The 20,699-nt window shown below is 45.9% G+C and overlaps 1 protein-coding gene across 3 annotated transcripts; it reads left to right on the forward strand.

The window, feature by feature from the left end:
- Nucleotides 1-3,687: 3,687 nt before the first annotated feature.
- On the forward strand, nucleotides 3,688-19,917 carry NOSIP (nitric oxide synthase interacting protein). 3 transcript variants are annotated; one of them, XM_028703213.2, is made up of 9 exons: nucleotides 3,688-3,798; nucleotides 6,551-6,664; nucleotides 7,519-7,624; nucleotides 8,816-8,897; nucleotides 9,626-9,767; nucleotides 11,545-11,651; nucleotides 14,423-14,610; nucleotides 15,874-15,982; nucleotides 19,548-19,917. In XM_028703213.2, exons 2-9 carry the CDS (start codon nucleotides 6,595-6,597, stop codon nucleotides 19,617-19,619), a joined length of 876 nt encoding a protein of 291 aa, XP_028559046.1. In that variant the 5' UTR covers nucleotides 3,688-3,798; nucleotides 6,551-6,594; the 3' UTR covers nucleotides 19,620-19,917. The 3 variants fall into 3 exon arrangements, with proteins under 3 accessions (XP_028559046.1, XP_028559045.1, XP_028559048.1); XM_028703212.2 differs by having other exon boundaries at nucleotides 3,704-3,798; nucleotides 6,547-6,664; XM_028703215.2 differs by lacking the exon at nucleotides 3,688-3,798 and adding an exon at nucleotides 4,453-4,559 and having other exon boundaries at nucleotides 6,547-6,664.
- Nucleotides 19,918-20,699: the final 782 nt, after the last annotated feature.

The following is a 20,699-nucleotide window of genomic DNA, read 5'->3' on the forward strand; positions in this document are numbered from 1 at the left end:
CCTTATAGGCTTTCAGTGTTCAAGAATCTCTTGAGGTCTGTAGTGCCAGAAACATGAGCTGAGACATAAGTGGAATGTATTTTGTCTGTGTTTTTGAATAGCACCTCCCTGCCAAGGTTTGATTTTTGAAATTAGATAACACTTAGGGCTGTTTCAGACTGTGATAGGAATTTTATGGTCTTAGATATATGGTCATAACCACACATACATAGATCAGCACAGGTCCATGGGGCCACAAAGTGTCTGACACGACTAAACGACTCAAGGGCGTCTTACCCATAGGGGCTAGTGGCGCGGGGTGCCAGGGTGCCAAGTTCTGGAGGGTGCCAGGGAAGAGGCAGAGGCTGGATGCAGTGCCTCCCGGCATCAGCTCGCCGCCCTTACCCGCCTCCGCCATGCTGCGCCAAAGCAGCGCCGCGCCCGGAGCCTCCATCTGCCATGGCCAGCTGAGCCAGGAGGCGCCGCGTCCAACCTCCACCTATTCCCCTCCGGAGGAGCCGCCCTCCAGCTGCTATCTGCCTCCTCCAGCTCCGCCATCCTCCCTAAAAAACTCTGAGAAATGGGGGGGGGGGGGTTAAAGAAGGAGGAAAATGGAAATTGAAACCATACGAAGAAGTGAAAGAGCATGTTAATGATTGGTTACATTATTATCAGGTGAATGAAGTGTTTAAACAAGATATCAAAGAAAATAGTTTCTGTGAAAAAGAATCGAGGTTTCAACAACAAATATTGAATAATGATTTTAAAATTCTGTCAAAAATGTATAAATTACTGCTTGAATGGCACTTGACAGATGAGGAGGTAAAATCAGTTATGATTCACTGGGAAAAAGACTTAGGATATAATATTCAGTTAAGTGATTGGGTCAAATTATGGAAAAAAGGTTTAGGATTTACTGCATGTAATGCATTAAAAGAAAACGTGATAAAGATGATGTATAGATGGTACATCACACCAGTTAAGTTAGCAAAAATGTATAAAGTCAGTAATAAATGTTGGAAATGTAAAGAAAAAGAAGGATTATTTTATCATATTTGGTGGGAATGTAAAAAGGTGAAATGCTTCTGGGAGATGATATATAATGAGTTGGAAAAAAATGTTGAAATATACTTTTATTAAAAAACCGGAAGCATTCCTTTTAGGTATTGTTGGAAATGATAAAAACAGGAAAGATTGTAAGTTGTTTTTATATGCAGTAACAGCAGCAAGAATATTACTGGCCCAAAATTGGAAGCAAGAACTACCAACTTTAGAATGGAGGTTGAAATTGATGGACTATGCAGAATTAGACAACTAACAGGAAGGATCCGAGACCTGCGGGACCAGAGGTTTACTGAAGACTGGACTAAATTTACTGAGTATTTGAAAAGTATTTGTGATGATCAGATTACGTTTGTAGGACTACAAAAAGTTCTGTGAGGAGTAATTTAAGAAATATTGTAAAAATGGAAAGGGAGAAATGATTTGTTAGAAAAGGTAAAGGCAATATTAAGTTAAGAATTGCAGGAGAAATAATCAAGACGGAAGGCTGTCAGAGATGCTGAAGGAAGTCCAAACAAGGACATATGTATAATAATTTGTGTGGTATGTCTTAAAAAAATTTGTATGCTAAAAATAATTAAAAATATTATAAAAAAAGAGAGAGAAATGGGGCTGGGGCTGGAAGGAGCTTTGCACCACTGCGCCGGATATGCTTAAGACGGCCCTGAAACGACTAAACCACAACAATGACATAAGAACCACAGCATTAAATGGGGTACACCCAGTGCATAGGACTGCCAGTAGGTGGCTGTGTGAGGAGTAGAGAGAAAGCAGTAGACTGGGATTTGTCGTGTAGATAAGTAACAGTAACAACAGCTTTTCACTTGGATTTTAGAAGATCACACGATTTAAAAGTGAAAAAAGATCCTATACTTAAAACATCGTAATGCTCCTAAAACATATTATCGTATTTGACGGTTAAAAATGTACCACATCAGTTGCAACTCGTGAATGGCAGATCGCAACGTCCATCGTCTAGTGCACAATCAAGTCATAAGTAGGTTCCACTAGGTTCAGTAGGACTTCTTCCCACATAGGTTTGTATTCATATCTGCTAGTGTTGTAGTCATAGACATCACAGAAGAGAGCAGTGCTGCTTTTCTAGACAAAGAGGTGCCGGAACTTACAATGAACGCCTCCCTTGTTCTCTTATAATGGCAATGGTGCCCACCTGAGAAGTACTTGGGGGGGGGGGTAGACCCAAGGATAAGGGAGCCTCAGACCCAGTGTAACCCTCCAGGCTTCTCTTTCTGATCTTCAAGACTCTTCCCCAAGCCACCTCCCAACTTCCTAGGCCACACATCTCACTGGTCCCTCTCCACATACCCCTGAAGTGCTTTTGCCTGCACCTACCTCACTGTACAGGGACGCAGGTGGCGCTGTGGGTTAAACCACAGAGCCTAGGACTTGCCGATCAAAAGGTCGGTGGTTCGAATCCCTGCGACGGGGTGGACTCCCGTTGCTTGGTCCCTGCTCCTGCCAACCTAGCAGTTTGAAAGCACGTCAAAGTGCAAGTAGATAAATAGGTACCGCTCCGGCGGGAAGGTAAACGGCGTTTCCATGCACTGCTCTGGTTCGCCAGAAGTGGCTTAGTCATGCTGGCCACATGACCCGGAAGCTGTACGCTGGCTCCCTCGGCCAATAAAGCAAGATGAGCGCCACAACCCCAGAGTCAGCCACGACTGGACCTAATGGTCAGGGGTCCCTTTACCTTTTTACCTCACTGTACAAGTCACAGCCGTTGCTCCACCCACTTTTTTCTTTGGGCCGCCCGTATTGGACCCCTGTCCTCACATCCAGCACTGGCATTTGGCCCTCAGAAAGTTCCCCATGAGCTAATGTGGCCCTCAGGCTGGAAAAAGCTCCCCCGCACCCCTGGTATACAGATAATCCTCCAGAGTTCCTTAAGTCAATATGTACATTTTATCAATCCTACTTGACTTAAGGGACTTAAGGAAAGAGGAGGTGAAATGAAAGCCAAGGAATAGCAACTCTAGTAAATAAGCATATACACTACATTAAAATAAACACCCAATGATATAAGTGCATCACCAAAAAATTCCCGACAAAAAAAGAGCAATGGGCAAAATTGGGTCAAATATCAGAACATAGGGAGTGACCCTGAAAAATACTGAAATAAGACTCGTATATAGGAGGCCCTCGAGTAAAATGTTAAAGTTTGATACTTTTCATATATGTATATATACTGTATGTATACACACACACACACACACACACACACACACACATTGTATATCTACTGTATACATATGTGTGTGTGTTCAATACTTTTCTCATATATATATATATATATATATATATATATATATAGTGTGTGTGTGTGTGTGTATATATATATATATATATATATATATATATATATATAAATAACACTTTCATATGTAAAAATTTTTATATAAAAGTTTAATACATACATGTGTATATGTACAAGGGATACGTATATGTGTGTGTATCTTTCTTTCCCTCTCTCTCTCTCTCTCTCTCTCTCTCTCTCTCTCTCCCTGAAGGCATTAAACAATAATAACACCTCGGCTTGCGGCCTCCTTTCTGTAGAGGAACCTCAACGCCGCGGCCCCTCTGCTTCCTGCACCTTGTTTCCTCCGTGACGGGAACGCTTTGGCTAATGCACAGCTCCAGAGCGGCAGGACTTCAAAGTACTTCCGGAGGTTGTGCACTTCCTGCTTCCGGATCCCTTGGCCGAGGTGGGGGAGAGAGAGAAACGTTGACTGTTTTACGGTAAACCCCCCACCCCCCACCCCTTATGCACGGCAGAGAGGGTGTAGGTTGCGACCAGGGTGTGGGTTGGGACCAGGAGTTGGTGGCGGGGGTGCCAAGTTTTGAACTCGTCGCTGCAGCTGTGCTTTTCGCACTGAATAATACCTGGTCTCCGTTCCTTGAAAAGCTTCGCCGGCTGAATTCCACGTATCGCTATAGATGGGGAAGGCGCAAGGGCAGGGCTGCTGTCGTCGTTTCCTAGCCAGTGATATCATTTATGAAATAATAATAATAATAATAGCAGCACAGTGATACTGGTCGTTGCCAGAGGGAGGCGAGGGCAACCCCGGTTCTTGCGAGAGAAACATTGGCGGCAGAGATGGATGGATGGAGATGGTGACAGAGCAACTTATGTTCGTGTTTCTGGTGGAATGATCGGGTTGCAGGTGCAAATGAGGACTGGAAACTTGCTTTGGAAACCGTCTTGGGAAGAGATGGAGCTTGTAGCGGGTTTGGGGGTGAGTGATGGGTGAGGAGTGTGGTGGCCAGGTGAAAAAGTGGCCAGGGCTCCAGCACCTGAAACCATTGCGTAGAAGAGACGGATTAAGCGCTTGCAGCATTTTGTGCAATGTTATAGCTACTGGCTGACATTTCGCCCTTCGATATGATTAAAAGGGGTTGCATCTGGGCACCAGGAAGGGGAGCAGGGAGGTTCATTGAGAAAGAAGGCTTACGAGGGTGCAATCAGAAGGAAGCCCCACTGAACTTTCATTTACTCCATGGTAAGTGTGTGTGTAGGATTGCAGCCTAGGGTAAATAAGTCAGAGTACTTGTGAGCCAGATAAGTCTTTGAGCGGTAGAGGAGAATGCAGTTGTCAAATCAGTGATATTGAGGTGGGAAGTGTTTTAAAATTGGCAGAGAGGCTATTGTGTAATGCAGGAGGTGTGCAAAATGGAGATCTGGTGCAACCGCTAAAGACTAAAATGTTGGAGGACACTATAGTGAGTTGTTAGTTGGGGTGTTTTGTGTCTTTCATTGAGGGACCCTGAACTGTGAGACTTTCAGGTACTATGCTGCTGATACCTCTCCAGAACTTTTTAAAAATAGGATTCTTAATGTTTCTAATCCTTGTATTAATTGCTCTGCTGGGGAGTTTGAGATTTGTTGTGTGTTGGGGATTTTAAGTCAGAATGGTCTTTGGGGAAATGGGAACACAGGCAGGAATGAAGTTGTCTGGGAGCAATTTCTTGATATTAATTAGTGATATCATTTGATGTTTCTCCTGCAAGACTTAATTCTGCCGCAGACTCTTATTCCTGTATTTGTTTGGGAATAGCAACTAGTATTGGCACTGATAAATGCGTTTTGGGCATTTTTACACGAAGATAGCATGGGGAGCAATTATTTCCCCACCACTACTTGGTTTGTAAGGGAAAAGGGATTGAGGGTGATGTGGAGGCATTTCTCAAGTAGAGTTTTTAAAAAGCTATCAGATGTTTAGATCATTTTAGTGATTGTATGTGCTGTTGGGGAGGGGCCAGTGGTCAAGGATGGTGGCACTTGTAGTCCAGCAACCTCTGGAGGGCCGCAGTTCTCCCCCCATATAGATGCTAGCGAAATGGTTCGCTAACCTCCACTAGGTGGCAGTTGTACATCTTGTGCCATTAAACAACAGAATGTTGCTGATTTTTTAGGGTGTATCTGACCTTTCCTTCTTGGGAGTGTGGCTCATAATGAATGTATCCCTCCCCAAGGATCTTGGTGTGACTGAGATCCTAGACTTCAAAATAAGGAGAACTTGAGAGCTGGCATCCCATGAAAGAAGGCACACCTGAGAACACCAGGCTGGGTTGTGGGACAATTGGTAATTGATACCTTGGCATGACAGGGATGTGGGTGGCGCTGTGGGTTAAACCACAAAGCCTAGGACTTGCCGATCAGAAGGTCGGCTGTTCGAATCCCCGCAACGGGGTGAGCTCCCGTTGCTCGGTCCCTGCTCCTGCCCACCTAGCAGCACGTCACAGTGCAAGTAGATAAATAGGTACTGCTCCGGCGGGAAGGTAAACAGAGTTTCTGTGTGCTGCTCTGATTCGCCAGAAGCAGCTTAGTCATGCAGGCCACATGACCTGGAAGCTGTACGCCGGCTCCCTCGGCCAATAAAGCGAGATGAGCGCCGCAACCCCCGAGTTGGTCACGACTGGACCTAAGGGTCAGGGGTCCCTTTACCTTTACCTTACCTTGGCATGGCAGTGACAGCTCCTTGGTATTTAGGATGAGCAGGTACAAAAGAATAGACAGTTTCATCCTGTTTGTTTAACACTGGGGAATTGCAGGAGGTGCAGCTTGTCTTTCTGGGGGGGTGTAAAGCTGTGCCTGTTGAAAATCGCTCTGCTGCACAATAATTAAAGGTACAGTAACCGTAGCAAAATATTTTATGAATGGGACATGAGTCTGCCTGCGGTAGATTTGGGAATGTAGCTGGGGGATAGATTTGGAGATGTTAAAAGTAGGATTCTTGAATATCCAGAGAGGAATCTTTGAATCCTCCAGTTAAGAAGGTGGGTGCAGCCTGTTGAGCCGCCCCATGAATATCTCCTGAGCTTTCTGCCCATCTACCCCATTCCCCCCTCCTTAATTCTCCCCATTCCAACCCTGTGGCTCTTCTAATCTGCATAGTAATCCAACACAGTCCATGAGCTTCTTTGTGTCTAGTACTGTATTGGATCAGGCCCTGAGAATGTGCTTAACCAAAACATATCTTTATGAAGGTAGGAAGGAGCTGCCGGCTTCTTCCTGGATTGCCCATCTAAGCTGGCATGACGCGCCATGGCAAGAACTGCACAGCAGGAGCTGTCTACACCTACCATGAAAAGAAAAAGGACACAGGTGAGGAGGCTGCTTTCTGTAGGACTCTGGATTGAGACTTGAAGGGTGGCAGCAGTGCTGCAGGGGGAACCTTGTGTTACGATGGCAGTGGTGGAGCTGCAGGTGAGGACCCCAGGATTCTGAATGAAGGGGAAACCCTGGCTAGGTTTGGGAGAACAAAATTGTGAGTTGGGGCAACTAAAACCAGGACTGTTGCTAGATAGGGAAGTTGAGGCAGTACTTGAATCTACAGGGGAAGCTGGGGGTGGGGGGTGGGGCTTAGTGAAATCTACAAGCCCTACTACTATCCAACTCTCCCTACTTGTGAAAATGGTTCTCCTACCCCGTAGCCTTCATAAAAGCAGTGGTTTAAGGGACCTACCACAAAAGCTTGGGACCAGCAGCCTCCCTTTCACCACTATGGAATTTGAGCACTTCTCCAGGGCTCGTGCAGTGAGAGAATAAAGGTCCAAACAGGGAGGCAAATCACTGGTACGTTTGCTTATAGCCAGGTGAGAATTGGGAGAAGCTCCGGGATAGTCAAGAGTATTGGGCACACCCTGTGGTCTGATTTAACACCACCCAGTGTTTCATTGAAACTCAGGTGGAAATTAAGCTATGCAACTCCAGGCTAATTCCGCCTTCTCTCTCTATTGCTGGAGGAGATTATGGGTTGCCAGCCCTTAAACTGTTAGCAATCAGGTGAGCAGTCCTGAGTAGGTCACTTGACAACCTGGGCTTTTCTGGGCAGATGTTTTACCAACTGTTTTCCCTTTCTGGATTCAGAGATTTAGCAGAGCCGCTTAGGCAGGCAGGCTCTTTTCATTAATGCGGCCTTAATGTGACCATTGCTCCCCCTCCCCACCTTTCCCCAGCTGCCTCTGGATACGGGACCCAGAACGTCCGTCTGAGCAAAGATGCTGTCAAGGATTTTGACTGCTGCTGCCTCTCCCTGCAGCCCTGCAAGGACCCTGTTGTGACGTAAATATCTGGCAAGGCCCATGGGAGAGTGTTCAGTGTATTAAACCGAAGATCTGCTACACTACTTAACCACTTGCCTTTTTTGTAGTTCGCTAATAAAGGGACGCGGGTGGCGAAGGGACGCGGGTGGCGCTGTGGGTAAAACCTCAGCGCCTAGGACTTGCCGATCGTCAGGTTGGCGGTTCGAATCCCCGTGGCGGGGTGCGCTCCCGTCGTTCGGTCCCAGTGCCTGCCAACCTAGCAGTTCGAAAGCACCCCCGGGTGCAAGTAGATAAATAGGGACCGCTTACCAGCGGGAAGGTAAACAGCGTTCCGTGTGCTGCGCTGGCTCGCCAGATGCAGCTTGTCACGCTGGCCACGTGACCCGGAAGTGTCTGCGGACAGCGCTGGCTCTCGGCCTCTAGAGTGAGATGAGCGCACAACCCTAGAGTCTGGCAAGACTGGCCCGTACGGGCAGGGGTACCTTTACCTTTACTAATAAAGCAGTGGATCTCTAAACCTGGATCCAACATGCATGCACACACACAAAGTTGCTTCTTTCATTGACTCGCAGAGTTAAGTGAAATTATTTGTTCACCCGCTATATATGCCTGTTGAGATAATAATATTTATGTTCTTTTTCATGCAAATTCCTGTACAGTCGTACCTTGGATCTCAAATACCTTGGCTCCTGAACGATCAAAACCCAGAATAGAGTGTTCTGGTTTTTGAACTATTTTCAGAAGCCGAACGTCCAGCGCTTCTTCCTTGGCTTCCGATTAGCTGCAGGAGCTTCCTGCAGCCAATCAGAAGCCATGCTTTGGTTTCCGAATGTTTTGGAAGCTAAACGGACCTCTGGTACAGATTCCGTATGACTTCCAAGGTACGACTGTAGAGTCAAATTCTCTTCTGCCGCTGGGAAGCGGTGATTATATTCCCATTTCACAGATGGCAAATTGTGGCTAACATGTCCATAACTGAGCAGGAACTTGAACCCCAACCAAAGTCTAGTATTTATCACAGGACTATAATGTCCCCTTCTGCTGTAGAATGATATCTTGGTTTGGTGGCATGACCTCCCAGGTGTACCCTTGACCCTTGAACCCTTTGAGGTTCATATGGATACTCCTGTGGTGCTCTGCAGCTTGCATGGGAGCCTTTATGGAAGTGGCATTTAATTGTGATTCTCATCCTGCCTGTGTCCCTCTCCAGCCCTGATGGATACCTGTATGAGAAAGAAGCTATCTTAGAGTACATCCTGCACCAGAAAAAGGAGATTGCCCGGCAAATGAAGGTAACCAGAGAAGTGGCTAGTATGCTAATCTGAAGAGCCAGATTTGTATGTTCACAGCTGTCAGCTGGTTTAATAGATGGGCGAGAGAGCACTGCGTCAATATTTTACAAAAGGGGAGGGGGTGGCACTCAAGAGAACTGGTAAAATGAAATATATATGCCAAGCCACATGGAAACCAGGCTAGCTGATCTTTTTAATCTGCTTCCAAGGAGCTTAGGCTGGTGCTTCCATCTTTGTTAAGGACCTGTGTGAAATAGGCTAGGCTCGTGTAGCACCCTTCCTTTTGGGATCCTCTCCCGTGTGCCTTGCTTCCGACCCAGTGCAAGACAGCCATATAGGGCAGGGAAGAGGGCACTTAAATCATCACTCTTGTTCCAGTGCATTCAATAGGAATTGCCTCTAAGAACCAGGAGCCATTGATGCCATCTGCTCAGTGTGGCCTACAAGTCTAAGGGGAGGACTTCAAAGAAGGGTATAACAGAAAGTGCAGTGAGAACTTTAGAACTGTGATGGTTTAATTGTTGCTCAGTAGGGTGGTTTTTTTTAAATTTTAATGTAAAGTGCTGAAGGCTGCTCTGTGCTTTTTGCTGATTTATTTTCATGCCCAATGCCTGTTCTCTCTCTTCACTTTCTCACTTGGATCATGGCAAGGAGTGTGCCCCTTCCGTATTTCAGCAGGAGAGCTTTGTCTTTGTCATGACACTTTTTATTCCTGTGCAAAACTGCAGGCCTACGAAAAGCAGAAGAATGAGAAGAAGACGGAGCTGGCGGAGTTGAGCAAGGCTGCCAAAGAGTCCAAGGTGAAGAATTTCCTCGACAAAGAGATGAGCATTGTCAGCAAACCTCTCAACCCCTTCGATCGCAAGGCGGGTAAGTGCGGAGGAGCAGAGGATTTGGGACAGGGCCGAGTGACAAAAGTGTGAGAAGTAAGAAAAGTGTAAAGAAAGTGAATGACACCTCCCAGTTACTCCTTAGACAGAGCCATGTACATCTTACCTGTGCTTCATAGTAATATTTCGCCCACCCTTTTCCGTTCTGGTCCTATCTGTTCGGCAGCAATGAAATGTTTTTAGAGCTGCTCTTTGTTTTTCTTTGGCTTTTGGCACTGCCCTAAAACACAGCACTGTGGCTCGAGTGTCGCTGGATCACATGCTGTCCGCAGTTCATCTCCCATTGCCACAATCACACTTTTTTCACCCTGGTTTAAAGCTCTTCCCACATCTCCACAGCGCCCCCTATTCTTTGTAGCTCTCTGGCTTTCAGCCTCTTTGAATATTTGTCTCAAACCCACACAACTCCTCATGTGTGAAGTGAAACTCCTGGGGGAATTGTGGGTGGCCGCAATGAGGTGTAAACCCTTCTCCCAAGCATGGAGCAAAGAGGGTTGCATGGTCCTGGGTACCTACTGAGTTTTGTTACGGTGTTTAAAGCTCTTGCTGGGGGTTGTGGTCAACTGGACTACCAGGGTTCAGTTTCAGGGATGCCTACGTCAGTACGTGCTGGATCCTGTCAAAAACTCAGCAGGGCAAGTCTGCAGGTGAGCTCCAGTGTCCCTAATCATGTACAGTAGGGTTAGGGAATCCTTTTTCACTTGGAGGGCTAGATCTTTATCTCCCTGCACCCCTGCAAGCTAACTTCGACAGGGGGTGGGGCCACCCACCTGTCATTCATCTGACATCACGATGTGTTCAGGGGTCTGATAGGTGGGAGGGGACTGTTCCGCCAGTGCATTCCCCACAAGGAATGAAGCAGCAGGACTGAACTCGCTGCTTATTAGCTGGTACAATCCTGCTCTCTTCAGGGGTCTGCTGTGTCAGCACATTCCCTGCAGGGAACACAACGGCAAAGGGACCCGGAAACTACAACTAATCCAGAATGCGGCAGCTAGACTGGGAGTGGCCGCCGAGACCATATAACACCGAAATACCTACATTGCTCCCAATACGTTTCCAAGCACAATTCCAATTGTTCGTGTTGACCTTTAAAGCCTTAAACGGCCTCGGCCCAGTATACCTGAAGGAACGTCTCCATCCCCATCGTCCAGCTCAGACACTGAGGTCCAGCTCCGAGGGCCTTCTGGCGGTTCCCTCACTGCGAGAAGCGAAGTTACAGGGAACCAGACAGAGCTGCCTTCTCAGTAGTGGCGCCTACCCTGCGGAACGCCCTCCCATCAGATGTCAAGGAAATAAACAATTATCTGACTTTTAGAAGACACCTGAAGGCAGCCCTGTTCAGGGAAGTTTTTAATGTCTGATGTTTAATCACTTTTTTATTATTATCATTAATTCTGTTGGGAGCCGGCCAGAGTGGCTGGGGAAACCCGGCCAGAGTGGCTGGGGAAACCCAGCCAGATGGGCAGGGTATAAATAAATTATTATTATTTATTTATTTATTTATTTATTTATTTAGCACTCTGCAGGATTGAACCTTTCCCCCTGCTTGTTGGCTGATATCCCCCAGTGGCCTCCACTGATAGGCAGGTGGCTGTGGTTTGGGAGAAATGTCCGCATGGGCCAAGACTGGCCTGCATGTTGAAGGTTTTCTGCTCCTGCTACACAGCCATGTCTTCCCACACACCACCTTAGATTTTCACCTTTTTCTTGGGAACCTATGGGACTTAATAACTGCCCTGTTCTGTGGATTGCAGGAGATGCTCAGCCTGGACCCAGCAATGAAGAGAAAGCCAAACAGCTGCCCAGCTTTTGGATTCCTTCGCTGACCCCAGAGGCCAAGACCAAAGTCATTCCGAAGCCAGTGAGTTCCTCTTGTCATTCCTTTTCCCGGCTCACGCATTGCCCCGTCTTCCTTAGGGAGTGTCTGCACTACAAATCTAAACCTGTTTACCTGTCACAGTGTCTCCAACACACCCAGAAAAGTGAAACTCTTGGAATAGAGAACTTCTGTCATGGTCACAAAACTGCACTTCCAGAGTTCTTGGGAGAAGTTCTGAGGCGTTAACTGCGCTGAACTGGTTGCTATCTTTGAGATTAGGAAGATACTGTCTTCCAGTTGAGATGGTCCTTTTTTTTGTCATTTGGTTTTTCCCTCCTGTGTGGCTGTGGAGTTGAAAGGTATTGAAATTGAAATACTTTATTGTGACTTGTATACAGTGAGATTACACGAGCACCCCCCACTCAGCTCTCTTAGTCTTAATTCCCCTCATTTACTGACGCACACCCACCAAACCCAAAAGTCAGTTGCCCTGTTGTTATCTTTTCATTCAGCAGCCTAACAGCCCACGGATAGAAGCTGTTCTTTACCCTGTTGGTGCGACTAATCATGCTTCTATATCTTCTGCCTGATGGCAGGAGATCAAGAAAGTGCCAGCCACTTTCTTGGCCGGTGTGTGAATCATCCCTGAGAATTTTCCTCACTCTCCTGAGGCAACGTTCTTCCGCTATTTCATGCAGCGGATTCACGTGACAGCCCATAATATCTTGTGCTGTATTCACCACCCTCTGTGTGCACTTCCTATCAGTTCATGTCAAACCAGCGTACCACACCGTGATGCAGTATGAAAGGACACTTTCTGTTGTGGACTGGTAGAAGGAAATAATCAAATCAGAAGGGGTCCAACTAGTATATTCTGCTGCTGAGAAGCTGGCAGCAAACACATATGTCTACTAAGAAGTAAATGCAGTTAATTTCATGGAGGCTTACTCCTAGGTGAGCGAGTCCAGGACTGCAGCCTAAGAGTGTTCTGCAGGCTTAATCTGCAGGGATGATGGAAGCTGAAGTTCAGCAACATCTGGAGGGCTGAACTTCCGATGTATTATAGTGAGCAGCAGCAAAGTATTGGGTTCGGTAACCTGCACCTTCAAAGGTACCCAGGAAGCTCCACCCAGTCCCAGTAATGTGAGCTGGAAATTTTTTCCCAACAGCACATTTTGCTGCTACACTTTTCTATGAACATCTTTGATTTCTGAAAATGCATTGTTTCCTAAAATTCATTTGTAATATAATGGATACAATTCTAGTAAAACTATGCAGTTTCAAAACTGGAATTACCGGTAACTCTCCCCCCCCCCCCCCCCCGATGACCAACCGTATTATTTAATTATCTGAATACACAGCTGTCTGTTGACAAACCAATTTCCAATGCAATGCTTTTTTCTTTTACTTCCTTATAATGTTTACTTTTTATGCTGTTCAGCTGACGTGTCTTAAAAGTGATTCAGTTAAAACAATTTCCTACCAAAACTTGTAATTTGCTCAACCATCTACACCACATAAAATCTATTCTCTTGATTTCCAACCGCCCCAATAAAATATTTCAGTTATAGTACATTTGGCTATGGGGGGTGGGGAGAATGAGATATAGTGCATACTTTTAATTTTAGATTTGATTACTAAAGCCAAATGAAACATGAAACTAGATCACAAAATTTTTTAGTATCAGAAGAAAATTCCCAGAAAATGTTCTGATACCTCTGATGACTACCCAGAAAATGTTCTGATACCTGATGACTATTTGATTTCATCACTATTTCCCCATTCTATGTATACAAAATGATAATTTAAGTAATTTGCATCGTACTCTTACTTTACTTGCATGGAGTGAGGAATAAATAAATAAATGGGGAGAGGAAGAAACTCACTTTCCAGTTAGAGTCATACCTTAGTTTTTGAACAGCTTAGTTCTCGAACGTTTTGGCTCCCATATGCCGCAAACCCGTGTTCTGGTTTGAGAACTATTTTTGGAAGCTGAATGTCCAATGGGGCTTCCGTGGCTTCCGATTGGCTGCAGGAGCTTCCTGCAGCCAATCAGAAGCCATGCTTTGGTTTCCGAACGTTTTGGAAGTTGTACGAACTTCCGGAACAGATTCCATTCAACTTCCAATGTACGACTGTATTTATTTCCCTAACCCACCTGCACATTGCTATGATTGCAGGCTTACTCAGCCCTCACATTGCCTTCCCAAAGCCAGGTAAAAAGCCCTTCGCCTTGCAGAGGCAGGGGGCCAGTTCCAGGGGTCCCTGGTTTTATGGTTTTCTGCATGCACCTCCAGAACCAAACCCTCACATAAGATGCAAGTTACCCATATTAAGCCGAAATTAATTTTTCCAACCACGCATTAAGTTCCCCTTCCCTCTGCTTCAAAATACTTTAATAACTTTATATTTGAATGTCCTGTGCAGGAGGTAGGGTGAGGGAGTCTTCTTATTGGCCCTAGTTTTTTCTTTTCTGATAGATTAAAAAATAACCTTAGGGAGGGGAAGAGTTTGGCCACGGGGAAGTTTCTGTTGAGTTTTGTTCACTTTGATCTGCGCAGGCTGGAGTGTGCCCAGTTCTGATTCGCTGGCCATGAGTGACTTCTGCTTCCAGGTTTATTCCCAGGATTTTAATATCTTGCGTCTCAAAATCTTCAGTATCTTGACTATTTGACCAAGCTCTGTAGCATCCTGGAATTGATGGGCGTGTGTGTGTTTCAGACAGAACGTCAATATTTGCTCTAAGCCATTTGCCTCTATTGTTTCTAATTCATACTCTGCCTCTCAACTTGCTGTGCTCTTTGTCATTCTAGGACAAGTGTGTGTACTGTCCCATGAGTATGAAACCCCTGAAGTTGAAGGACCTGATCCCGGTGCATTTCACCCCAGTGGATGCTAGCGTGGATCGAGTAGGGCTGATCAACCGGCAGGACCGCTACGTGTGTGCCGTCACACGAGACATGCTTGGAAACTCTGTCCCGTGTGCTGTTCTGCGTCCATCGTGAGTGATGGGATGGGACATCTCAGGGATGGCAGGTCTTCTTTTTAAAAAAAGTTTTAATTTATACTTTTCAAGTTTATACATTTCATTAGTTTTACAATCAATTTAACATTTTAAAATTTGACTTTCTTCCCCCTCTTTCTGCGCATCCTTAATTATTATTTTTTAATAACTTCTGCATATCCGATTTCATTTCACTTGCTCGTTTAATTATCTACTCTAAATATATGGGACGCAGGTGGCGCTGTGGGTTAAACCACAGAGCCTAGGGCTTGCCGATCAGGAGGTCAGCGGTTCGAATCCCCGCAACAGGATGAACTCCCGTTGCTCAGTCCCTGCTCCTGCCAACCTAGCAGTTCAAAAGCACCCCAAAAAGTGCAAGTAGATAAATAGGTACTGCTCTGGCGGGAAGGCAAACGGCGTTTCCGTGCGCTGCTCTGGTTCGCCAGAAGCGGTTTAGTCATGCTGGCCACATGACCCGGAAGCCGTATGCCGGCTCCCTCGGCCAATAAAGCAAGATGAGCGCCGCAACCCCAGAGTCGGCCACGACTGGACGGTAACGGTCAGGGGTCCCTTTACCTTTACCTAAATATATTGCGAAACTGCTGGTTGTCACAATAATCCTGCTAATGTTTTTATCTGTTTACAATTTATCTGTAAATAGTCAGTAAATCATTTCCATTCTTTTATAAAAAGTTTGTCATATTGATTTCTTATTCCTCTGGTAAGTTTCGCCATTTCTGCATATTCCACGAGTTTTTGTATCCATTCTTCCTTTACTGGGACTTCCGCTTCTTTCCACTTTGGGGCAAGTAGCATTCTTGCTGCTATAGTAACATACATAAATAAATTTCTATATGATTTAGGTAGTTCTGTCCCTAAAATTCCCAAAAGAAAAGCTTCTGGGTTTTTAAAAATAAAAGTTATTTTGAACATCCTTTTCAGTTCATTGTATATCATTTCCCAGTAAGCTTTAACCTTTCTACAAGACCACCGCACATGATAAAAAGAACCTTCTTTCTCTTTACATTTCCAGCATTTGTTCGATTTAGATTTATACATTTTTGCCAATTTATTCAGTGTTAGATACCAATATATTATTTTCATATAATTTTTCCTTAAACCCTAACATTATATAAATTTTGTAGGGGATGGGAGGTCTTCTGCATGTATGCTAGATATGGAATAGTTGTAAGTAGCAAAGCGTGGGAATCCAGGCCTTAGCAGCAAATAATCGGTGTGTCCTTCCTTCCTTCCCCAAAGGGGCTCTGTGGTGACTCTGGAGTGTGTGGAGAGACTCATCAAGAAGGACATGGTTGATCCAGTGAATGGAGAGAAGCTGACTGACAAGGACATCATCGTTCTACAGCGGGTGAGAGTGACTGTCTAACCTCCTTCTGCAATCCTTCATAAACTCCCAGTGCTTCCTCAAAAACTGAAACCACACAAGGCCCCAGGCCCAGACAGCTTCACAGCAGAATTCTATAGGAAATTCGAAGAACCCCTGATGCCCTACATGACCCACCTATTCAATGGCATCATGAAAGGGGGCCCCATCCCCAAAACCTGGTGTCAGAGCTGCCCCTGGTCCCAGCTCACAGAGGACCAACGCCAGTCCGTTGTTATATTAAATAGTTTTTATTGAAGTTCAGTTTCTCATTTACAGCCACGGCGCGCAGCTCTACGTCTTAAACCCTAGACAGCTGAAGCTCTGTCTGAGTCTCCTCCCCCCAGACACCAGTTTAAGACCCTAGCCTTGCTCCACCTCTTCCTCTGCTCCCTCTTCCTCTGGGTCCGCTTGTCCGCCGAGGTCTTGCCCTTCCTAGACTCTTCTGAAGCTGAATCCCCTGAGTCTTCCCCCTCCCTCCGGCGAGCTTTAGGACCTGGTTCCCAATCCGTGTTTTCTGCTGTCCCGCGCGCCTGTACATTTGAACTTGGCGCGCGCGCCCAGCCTGCCACCTTCCTTCTGACCGTTATACTGCTCCTGTCGCTGCTTCCCTCTTCGGGGATGCCAGCTGGGCCTGACTCCTCCTCCCTGCTTGCCGGAGGAGACGCTGACTCTGACTTATGGGGCTCTTCCCCCCCACTACGCTCTGGTGGGGAAGCTGGCCCTGATTTCCAGCTACTGCTCTGGGAGTCTCCGCTGGTCCCCTGCTTCTGGTGTGTCCCCCCTGGGACCCCCCTTGCCCTGGCCATCGGCGCCCCCTTCTGGGAATCTTCTGATTCACTGGAGAGGCTTATGGAATCTCTCGGGTCACTGTCATTCTGCCCTCCGCTGCCCTCAGATTCTTCCCCTTCGCTCTCCATTTCCTCTCTCCCCTGCGCCTCTGCTCCTGAGCCCCTGACACCTGGACACACTCCAAAATAGTCTCCATCCCAAAACCAATGAAAGACAGCCTCAAAGTAGAATCATACCGCCCAATCTCATTAATAAACCAAGATTACAAGATATTCACATCAGTCTTGGCCAGCCGCCTAAGACTGGCGTTGACCCTGGTCGCAATATTACAGACACCATCAGGAAACTACTGAACCTCATTGAACACAGCAAGGCAACTAAACTCCCACTGACAATTATGTCCCTAGACATCCTCAAAGCTTTTGATTGCTTGGAGTGGAAATACCTGTTAGCAGTACTAACTAGCATGAAATTTGGCCCCAACTTCCTACAAAGTCCTCAAACAAATATCAACCCCCAGTACTGTATTCAAAGTGTCAAAAGGCACCATTAATTCAGGGTTCATTTTACCTTCTTAGAAATTAATCCCATATTTACTTGTCACCTGTGGCATTGCAGGAAGAGCCATTCCACGATGCTGAAGCTCTTCAGCTATGCTTTAGGAATCTCTTCTTCCATGCCCCGCAGCCCTGCCCCATGTGATTGAAGCTACAGACGATCAACACATCCAAGTTTTCCTCAGTATTGCTAATCCCTTCAGTACAGTGGTGCCTTGGTTCTCAAATGCCTTGGTACTCAAACAACTTGGAACCCAAACACTGCAAACCCGGAAGTAAGTGCTCTGGTTTGCGAACTTTTTTCAGAAGCCAAACATGCTCCGTTTTGAGTGCCACACTTCCATTTTGAGCGTTACACTGAGGTCTGTCTGTTTTTGCTATTTATTTTGCGTTTTTTCTTTTCTTTTTGCGGCTCTTTTTTGTTTTTGTGACTGTGTGGAACCCAGTTCAGCTACTGATCGATTGATTGTGTGACTGCAGTACATTGTTTATAGTGTTCATTTTATGGATCAGTGGTCTTGTTAGTTAACGTCATGTTAAATTGCTGTTTTAGGGGTTGTTTTTAAAAGTCTGGAACGGATTGATCCATTTTGCCTTACTTTCTATGGGAAAGCATGCCTTGGGTTTTAGAACACTTTGCTTTTGGAACGGACTTCCGGAACGGATTAAGTTTGAGAACCAAGGCACCACTGTACTATGTTTGCAGGATAACCCCCTGAACTTAGCTTTAAGCAGCACCATCAATTTACTCCAGTCATGTATTTATTTACAACGTAAGCAGTGTTCAAGATCTTCTCAAATCCAAGTCAAATCCAGAAGTATTTTGCATTATTAGGGACTCCCAAATTACTTAATACCCCCCAAAAAAACCTATAAGATATGTGAAGTGAATTTAGAGAACTCGACAGTCCTAGCCATTTCTATCCTGCAGCTAGCCAGAGATCCATAGTCTTTGAGCTGAAATTCTCTATATTCTCCTGTGTGTCAACAAACACGATAGAAAAATAAAGGGTTCTGTGCTAATGCTAGTCATACAACCAGTTAGTTGGCTACAACCCAAAGCCTTGATGATCCCTGAAATTCTGTATGCCCCGTTGCCCATTTATGAAGCTTGAAGTCACGTTAAACTGATGTTTCTGTGCTTTTAATCTTGGGCAAGCTGCAAAGCATTTGTTGCCAGTGCTTTTTGACGCATGGGCAATCAAAATTCTGGTTGCATCTCTGCTTAGATCTTGTCATATTTTGGCCCTCATGCAACAAAAGACAAACCAAGGTTTCATAGCAACATGGCAGGGAGGCATCTATGGAAGGGAGACATAAGTGGAAGGGAAGCTTTAGATGGGGAAGACGCAGATTCAGGAGAGAGGAGAGATCACAGGAGCTCCCTATGATGTCTGGAGGTTGTTTTTTTAGTAAGGGATAATGAAGGGGGAATGGTTAAGCATCCTTCTCCAGGCTCCCAATTTCCCTTTGCAAATGCACTTCTCACATGCATTAGCATCACAAGGTGAGATTGGGAGACTCTTACTTTGCCTTATTCATCTGAGATTGGGAATCAGGGCCTGTTGCATGGCTTCACCTGGGACCTGAGTCCCAGAACCTCTCAACATGGCAGATAAGCATTCAGAAGCAGAACAGAGACATTGTATGCCCCACAGGCAAAGCAAATTCCAAGGTCTACAGCTGCTGCCATCCATCCACATAACACCGGTCTTGAAAGACCTACATTGGCTCCCAGTACGTTTCCGAGCACAATTCAAAGTGCTGGTGTTGACCTTTCAAGCCCTAAACGGCCTCGGCCCAGTATACCTGAAGGAGTGTCTCCACCCCCATCGTTCTGCCCGGGCGCTGAGGTCCAGCGCCGAGGGCCTTCTGGCGGTTCCCTCATTGCGAGAAGCAAAGCTACAGGGAACCAGGCAGAGGGCCTTCTCAGTAGTGGCGCCCACCCTGTGGAACGCCCTCCCATCAGATGTCAAAGCGATAAATAACTACCTGACATTCAGAAGACATCTTAAGGCAGCCCTGTTCAGGGAAGTTTTTAATGTGTGATATTTTAGTGTATTTTTGGTTTCTATGGAAGCCGCCCAGAGTGGCTGGGGAAACCCAGCCAGATGGGCGGGGTACAAATAAATTATTATTATTATTATTATTATTATTATTATTATTATTATTATTATTATCCTTGTCTTCTCTTCTTCTAGGGTGGCACAGGATTTGCAGGGTCAGGCGTGGAGCTGGAGGCCAAGAAGTCCCGCCCTGTTATGCAAGCGTAACATGTTCATGCGACTGTCTTGGTGGAAGAGAGGAACAGCCAGCATGCCACTCTAGGCTGCCCAAGACGTGCTCCCTGAAAGCGCCGAACATTGCATTGGTTGGACTAGGTTCAGTCTTTTCTGAGCCCTTGTTTGGATTAGTTTATGGGGCAGTTCACTTGTGTTTATATATCTCCGTTCATCCCACACTTTTCAGTGCATTTCTGCCACTTCCTTAACCACACAGTCTCCTTTCATTTTTTTTAAGTGGATATGTTTTGCTATGGTGACAACGCACTTTAAAAATTCTTTGTAAACAGCACTGTGTCAGGGTGCAAGTCTGTGTCTGCTGCGTTTTGATACTTGCTCTACATGTTCAAAAGACAGAGAAATGTTCGTCCGGCCCCCCAAAAAGCACCAGTGCTGGTAATAAAAGCCAGAATAAATGAAGTTATTAATGCAAGGACAAGGAGACTTATACAGTCTACTTGCAGTCTTATACAGGTCTACTTGGAAGTAGACCTCCTGGAGTTCAAGACTTACTCCCAAGTAGGACTGAGCGATATCTGGTTTTCAACGTCATGCTATATTACTGGCTAAACATCACAGTATACTGATATATCACAATGCCTGAAATAAGGGTGGAGCTACATAGAAGGCTGCCTTCATGCTTTTTTCCTGCAGCGTGATTTTTGCTGGCGCCTGCTCTTGTGATTTGCTTCCCCCTGCAGGAGGCAGGGGAAAGATGAGCCGGCAACAGGAACAGAGAGAAGCATTGGCTGGCTTCACGGTTTTCCTCACGTTGTGATTTTTGCATAGAACACAGCACGATTCGCTATATATCACAGGGTAAAAAAATTATGAGACAGATACCGCAACGTATCGCCCAGCTCTACCCTCAAGTAAGTGGGTTGTGGGCTGTTGCCTTTGTAAAATTCAGAATTGTGGGGAACAGCTCCACCTCCATCTTAAACTAGGATGTGGATTAGGAAATGTGTCCTTTTTGAAACAAGCACTTCTAGGGGGGTGGGGGTGGGAAAGAGCTCCAGTGGTGTAGTGGTTAAGAGCGGTAGATTCGTAATCTGGTGAACCGGGTTCGCT

The sequence above is a fragment of the Podarcis muralis genome, chromosome 13 (assembly GCF_964188315.1).
Source record: "Podarcis muralis chromosome 13, rPodMur119.hap1.1, whole genome shotgun sequence".
Lineage (NCBI taxonomy): Eukaryota > Metazoa > Chordata > Lepidosauria > Squamata > Lacertidae > Podarcis > Podarcis muralis.